We start from the raw sequence: 7,181 nt of genomic DNA, 5'->3' as shown, positions 1-7,181 counted from the left end.
CAGCTGCGGTGGCCGCTACCGCGCGTCCCGGAGCTCCCTCTCCCAGCGCGCTGCTAAGAAAGAAAGAAAATGGCGGCCGGCGGGACCGGATCACATTCTTGCGCGACCATCGTGCCGTGCAGGGGGCGGGGACACCGGCGGGGAGATCTCGCGAGGCTGGGAGAAGGGGGCGGGGCAACCCGGGAGGAACCAGGGGGTGGGGGAGGGGCGGAATGCTGGCGAGTTGGGAGGGGAGGGGAGGCGCGGCACGGACGTTCTCGCGAGACCTGTAGGTGACGCCAGAGGGGGATGGCGTTCGGGTCCCGCCTCTGTCGCTTTTTGTGGCTGCTGGCGGGAGGGCGCCCGCCCCTTCCGGCAAGCAGGCTCGGTAAGGCCCAACGGGTCGGCCGCGCTGGGCATCCGCTGGTGAGAGGAAGGTGGGCAACTGCTGGCCTGGGGCTGGCGGCGCGGAGCTGGGGCCGGCGGCGGAGCTCGGCAGCTCGGTCAGAGCTGACCTGCGGGGAGCGGGGCGGCCATTCTGAGGGGCGGGGAGAAGGGCGGCGACGTCAGCGCGCCGGTGACGAAACAGTCCCGGAAGACGTCAAAGACGTAGCGGCGTCGGCGGGGTACGGAGGCAGCAGGCGGTGGGGGTGGGGTGCGCCTTCCTCGTGCGGCCGCGGGCTGACATGTCCCGCCGAACGCATCCCGGGCCGCTGCGGGCCACCTCGGAAAGCCGCCTGGCCCAAGGAGCCCAGCACGATGCTCGGGAGAGGGAAACTGCAGTAACAGAGAAGGGGTGAGTCCGGATCTGGGGTTGGCAGCGCCCGACTCAGCCAATCGAGTCTTAGAGTGGTGGGCGAGAGAGGACTCCCCCCTCCCCGAGCTGACAGCCCTGGGGAGAAGAGAGGAGGGCGGAGGGGCCCCCAACCTGAAAATATAGTATAGATCAGGGGAGACGATGCTTTCAAGCTGACAGTCCTGGATGGGGGTAGAGAACGAGGACCGGGCAGGCTTCCTAAGAATCCTAATAGCAGGGCGGAGGGATGGAGGGGATAAATCCCAGGGGAGGGAGAGTAAGGATAAAACCCGCCTCCCGCCTGCCACTCCTGGAGGGGGGAGAAGGACAGAGGATGAGAAAGACAGGTCGAGGGGGGAGAAGAAAAGGCTACCCGGCACCCAGCCCTTTCCCTTGTGAACCTGACAGCCTGGTATTGGAAAGCCAAAGGGGGGTGGGGGGGCTAGAAGAGAAGAAGGAGCCGTGTGACAAGATGGCATTTCATGGCTGTGACCCCCTCTCCATGCAGTCTGGATTCTTCTCTGTGACTTAGGGACTTGCTCCCTCTCCTTCACAGCCCCCTCCCCCACTTCTCCTGCCTCCTCTTCCTCTGTCTTCCTCTCCTGCTTCTCTGCTGTCAAGCGTGTGCTGACCTCCTCCTTCCTCCCGAAGACCCTCAAGGGCCTGCTCTCTCGGGTGATCCCTTGGTTGCCAGATCTTTTTCTCAGCTTCATCCTGGACTGGGCTGCCAGGCCTGCTCCCTCTTCTCTCTGGGTTTCAGTGCTACTGCTCCCCAGGTTCTACTGCCTGCTCCTCTGCCTCCCCCCCCCAGCTCTATTTGGGGTTCCCTCTTCTTGTTCCTCTCTGCTCACTGGCTCACGGTGACCTTACCTGGTCCAATGGATTGATTCCCCACTAACCCATTTCAGTGCCTCTCCTGACTTGTGTCTCTGGCTTACTGGTCAGCATCTTAAGTTGGGCTTCCCCGGAGAGGCTTTGCCTTGAAAACTCCCAGCTTCCTCCCTTCCTTATCCCTGGAGGGGCCGCCACCCCTCCTCACACAGGCTTTCCTCTTCTCAAGCCTCTGATGTCAAGTTCTTGGGTTTTATCTTGTTCACTTACTCCCTTCTGTTCTCACGCCTAGTCTGGTCAGTCTCCTACCTCAAGAGGCTTTCCAGGGTCCAGCCTCCCCTCCGCCCTCACAGAGCTCCCCACGAAAGGGCTCCAGTGGCTCTCTCTCTGCTGCTTTTTCAGTCTTCTTTGACCATACTCCCCGAGCTCCAGTGAGCTTGGTCTCCTGGCTGGGCCTTTTCACTCCCTGACTCTCTCCTGCCAGGAATCCGGCCTCCTGGCTTCTCTGAATTCCTTCAGGTGCTGCTTTAATGAGCTGTCGTTCCTGACCCCCGGCGAGCCAGAGCCTGCTTCGTGCTGACAGTTTCTGAATTGTCTGGTGTGTATCTTGTTTGTATGGGCCTAGTCTGGACATCGTTAGAATGGGAGCTCCTTGAGAGCAGGCCCTGACTTTGTAACCCTTCTCAGCGTGCCTTGCTCACAGTAGGCACTTAATAAATGCTTCTGGATGCGATTTGGTGACTTCTTCCTTTGGGGTTCTAGAAGTGACCCAAGTGGGTGGGGGCTTCTGGTGCCCTCATCATCAGTCAGCCAAGAAAATGAGTAGTTTTGGACAAAAATCTAGCAAGAATAGGGACTAAAAAATATTCCCTGAGCTCTGCCAGGGTGGGGGGTGGAGGGTGCCTGAACACTTACACACACACACACACACACACACACACACACACACACACACACGTGTACATGCATGCGTGCATACATACATGTGTACATACAAAGGCTCTTGGAGTGGATGCTGGGCCTGGACCTAGAGTAATGATGGGAAAGGTGCGCGCACGCACACACACACACACACACACACACACACACACACACACACGATGCAGGGCTGTCATGACCCTCCATCCTGCTGATAACATGGCCCCTTCAGAGAGTCCTGTCGAGGTTCTCATCAATAATAATTGCTAGCATTCATATAGGGCCTTCTGAGTGCCTCCAGGCACTGGGTTAAGCACTTCTCACAAATGGCCCTGGGAGGTAGATGCTCTTATGAGTCCCATTTTACAGCTGGGGAAACTAAAGCAGACAGGGGTAAAGGGACTTGCTGACCCTGAGTCAGTGCCTGAGGTCAGATTTGAACTCGGGTCTCCCCCCTGCAGCCTGGTTCTCTCCGCCGCTCCACTTTCCTGCCTAAGGCTTTCTACTGGACGTGGTGGGATCAAGTGCCTTTCTAGAGGTCACAGGCAGCTTTTTTCTCTCCTTTTGAGGAAAGGAGGCGTTCAGATCCCTGAAGCTGCTGCTTTCCTGGGGGACGTGGGGGGGGAGGGGGGTCTTTCAGCAGCAGTCTTATCATTTGCCACCACTTTTATCCCAAACCCTGCTGTTGACTCAGATTGCTAGTGGGACCTCTGCGATAGCCCCAACTCCCCGGTGGTCTCTTGAGCTCCCATCTCGGTCCGTTCCTCCCTCCCGTGTCAGGAAAGGCAAGATCCAGGGGAAGCCGTTCCCTCGGGAATCCGTGGTGGCCACATGAGGAAAGCAGCCTCTTTCCTTCCCCTCTGACGGCTCAGAGCGGGTCTCCCTCCGGCTCTCGCGTTCACACTCACTTCTGGCTCTGCCTCTTCACCTTAGTCCTTTGGGCTCTGACAAGAATGGCAAGACAACCTCAGATCCCAGCCTCTCCACATCTGGATTGAGGGAGGGCCCGGGCGAGCTGGTTCCCAGGGCTGTAGCCCGAGTGGCCAGTTCTTTTGAGGAGGATCGTCTTTGTAGCAATTACTGCTATCTGGAGATGGACGGCTTTGTTGAGAATGGCATAAAGGATTTTCTGGGTAAGGTTTGGGCTTGGAGTAGATGGCCTCGCCTGAGACTCTGAGGGCCTACGTGGATCGGGGAAGGCTTCCTGATGGAGGCGATAACCATTGGTCAGTATTTATTGAAGTCGAAGTGCTTTACAGGGGAATGGGTTATGCTTAGGAGACAGGTTTTGGGGGAAGCGAGTTCTGGCACTCGGCGAGAGTCTCAGGTCCATTTGTGGGCCATGGAGGCATGAACATAAAATCTGAAAGTTCTGAATGCCTTTCAAGGCTGTCGTATCCATCTTTCTTTGATGAGCAGTGGAGCGATTTTGGACAAGCAAGTAACTAACTCACCAGTTAACTACACGCCAGTCTTTGGTGCTGGATCCAGCAATAACATACCTACTGGGGGGTTGGGGAGGGCAATGCTCAAAGGTTGGGGCAGTAGGATGAGAAAATGGGACGTTGCAGAAATAGAAACCAACTGGACAGGCATTGTCTTAAGATAAAGGACGAAGGAATCGTGATCGGGTGAGCCAGGAAGATGATTCTGTTGGCACGAATACAAAACTGAGGAGGAGATACTTTCCAGGGAAAGCTGAGCTCAGGTTTGAAGAGGTTGGATAGTTTGAGGTACGAGTAGGACATCTACAGCTAGCTGTTGATCGGAAATATAACTGGGGATCTTGGGACAAAAGTTTGAGCTAAAGTTCTAGAGGAAAGAATTGCGACCCATGGGAATGGCTCAGATTGCAGACCGGTACAGTCTAGAGCAGGGGTTCCCAAACCTTTTTGGCCTGCCACCCCCTTTCCAGAAAAAATATGACTTAGCCCCCTGGAAATTCTTTTTTTTTTTTTTAATTTTAATAGCAACGAATAGGAAAGATAAATGCACCTGTGGCCATCACCGCTCCCCTGGATCGCTGCAGCACCCACCAGGGGGTGGTGGCACCCATTTTGGGAATCACTGGTTTATAGGAAGAAAGGGGCTCTGGGAATAGGATCCTGCAGATTGGGGAGGGCAGGAGAAAGAAGAGGCATTGGCAGGATGGAGAAGGAGGCCCTCTGAGGAACCTGGGGAAGGTCAGATGTCCCTCAGGGATCCAGGATCATGAGAACTGGGAAAAGTATCACTGTGGGACTTGGCAGTAGGGAAGTCAGGCGGGCCTTCGTGTAACGAGAAGAAAACTACAGGAAGTTGCCACTTTCTTTTAAAGGGGCTTCTTTTGCGGCACTCCCTGTGCCTTCCTCTTAGTTTACGTGTCAAATTACAACGGAGGCTTTTCTTAGGACCGCCCAGGAGGCAGTCAGCAAATTCTGATTCTTCACTCACTCTAGCACATACTGACCTGTTGGTTCTGTGGCTTCGTGCTGCGTCCCATCGATCCTTTCTGCCCCCTCCCCAATTTTTAATGGGTATCAGATGGTTTTGATCACCTCTACTTTGTGCTGTAATTTGAGATCTGCTCTCGCCAGGCCTCTTCTTCATTCCGCAGCTTTCGCCTCCCTTGAACTCCAGCTGACTGTTGCTACCATTTGGGCTAGTACTGTAGTAGTTTGGTACAGAACTACAGCTCCACGCTTAGAAAGGTCGTGCTGGCACAGCCCGGCCGGGAACGATGACTATTTTATATTTAAGAACAACGTTTTACAGTTAAGTGCACGTGAGCCCGAATGTGTCTGATAGACGGACTCCCCCAGATTGGAGACATTTTTAGATTAATTTTGAATGGAAATCCTATTGTACGTCTTCCTACTGGATTTTGTCAGTAAAAATAAAAGCTGGTCATTTGGGGGGCTTTTTTTTGCATCGTACTACTTTCCTGACATTCTTCATTGTTTAGTCAAGCCTCTAGATGAATCATATCCTTTCTGTGTCATAATTTTGTTTCCTGTTTGATCAGGAGGCACATAAATGATTCGGTGGATTGAGTGTTGGGCCTAGCCAGGAAGACCTGAGTTCCAATTTTGCCTCAGAAGCTGTTTGACTCTAGAGAAGTCATTTAGCCTGCCTGTTAGTTTCTTCATCTATAAAATGCAAACAATAATAGTATCTCCCTCCCAGGGGTGTTGGGAGGAGGAAGCGAGCTATTTGGAAAGCACTGTGCCAACTTGAAAGCGTCAGAGAAATGCCAGCCACTATTGTTGTTTCCTCAAGTTATTTCTCTTATTTTGTTGGTGGGAGTTAGCATCTCTAGAGCCGCGTGAAGCAATAATGAAGGCGTGGATGCCCTTGCCGTATCCCCTGAGCTTACAGAAGAAGCCTCGGGTGCTTCTGTTACAGACGAGTCGTGCAGCGAATGGTTAAAGTATAGTACAATTAGCAATCACAGTAATTGTGGCTCTTGCTCTAAGGCCAGTCTCGAGTTTGCCGGACTAAGCCAAAGCCCAGAGTTCTTCCTGTGTTTTTCACTTGCCCGGCGTATTTGACCCAAAGTTCTTTCCGTGTCTTGCGGCCAATGTTGAGCCACCCTTTGTTCTTGGTTTTCCTACCCAGCACTTCTCACCAGCGAGGAGAGGGAACCAGCAGCACCGCCACATCCTGCTTCCAGGTGAGCTTCTTGAACGGGCGAGGATGGCGCTGAATAATTCAAAAGGAGAACAAGCTGAGAAAAGCAGCCAGACTAGCTTAGTATTTGTGGCAGCCCGGAAGGGCTGGACCCTATTCGGAGAGTGTTCATGAGTCGATGATCATGAGAATGCCGAAAGCAGAGGGGAAAGCTCAGGCCTTAGAAACAAGAAAACGGGACTTGGGGACGGAAATCCCCGCTGCCCCATTAAGTCTGTTTTCACAATTGTCTAGACAACCTTCTCCTGTGAGATGCTGGTTACTTCAGGGGAAAAGATAGGCTTTGCATAGGAAGTTCCCAGTGGATCCCATTTTCACCAAAGGCCGTAGAGGGCCCCGAGTGCTCATAAGAAAGCATTGGCCGAGACTCTTCTGCCCCACATATGTGAAGCTCACACAGAGTTCTCGGGCCATTACTATCTAGCGAGTGAGATAAAGCAGGGAGACGGATTTCCTAAAGGTGTTTGCCGCCATCATGAGGGAGCTCCAGCGCAGATGCCCTCCAGTGTTGCCTCAGATGACTTGGAGCCGGTTAGCATCTCTCCCTGTAACCCTGCAGAGCCTTCAAATGATGTTTAGCAAACCAAGAGGCCCTGCAGCTCAGGAATGACTTCTCTAGACCACAGAGCTCACCACTCGGAAAAGCGGTGGAGCTGGGCCCGCAGTCGCAGGGGAGGAGATTCGTCTGGAGGATCCGCTTTGGGAACTCGGGCAGCCGCCTCGTGATCATCTCGGGTTGGGGTTATCCACCTGGTGCATCATAGCCTCAAAACAGCACTCGGAGGGCAGTGGGGAGGCACACGACAGAGAGCAGAAGGTAAGGAGTCAGGGAGGAGGCCTATCTGTGAAGAGAGCGAGATCATTGATGGTGGCCTTCCCTGCTTCCAGAAACCACGGAGGACATTTTATCTTCTCGCTCCCTTGGGGCGAGAAAGATTTTGCTCTGACTGTTGGCGTTGCCCCCCAACACGGAATTCGGGTTGCGTTT

The 7,181-nt window shown here is 54.0% G+C and overlaps 1 protein-coding gene across 1 annotated transcript in view; it reads right to left on the bottom strand.

Annotated features, from left to right (window-relative positions):
• Nucleotides 1-6,923, bottom strand: part of FUBP1 (far upstream element binding protein 1) — a 34,117-nt gene extending 27,194 nt beyond the window's left edge. Inside the window, exons 1-3 of the mRNA XM_044673328.1 lie at nucleotides 6,827-6,923; nucleotides 6,132-6,205; nucleotides 495-756 (exon numbers count right to left, since the gene is read on the bottom strand). Coding sequence (XP_044529263.1) covers nucleotides 495-756; nucleotides 6,132-6,205; nucleotides 6,827-6,923 — 433 coding nt within the window. The remainder of the gene's footprint in view (nucleotides 1-494; nucleotides 757-6,131; nucleotides 6,206-6,826) is intronic.
• Nucleotides 6,924-7,181: the final 258 nt, after the last annotated feature.

Source organism: Gracilinanus agilis, chromosome 4 (assembly GCF_016433145.1).
Source record: "Gracilinanus agilis isolate LMUSP501 chromosome 4, AgileGrace, whole genome shotgun sequence".
NCBI classification, from domain to species: domain Eukaryota; kingdom Metazoa; phylum Chordata; class Mammalia; order Didelphimorphia; family Didelphidae; genus Gracilinanus; species Gracilinanus agilis.
This window is presented reverse-complemented; position numbering and strand designations above follow the sequence as displayed.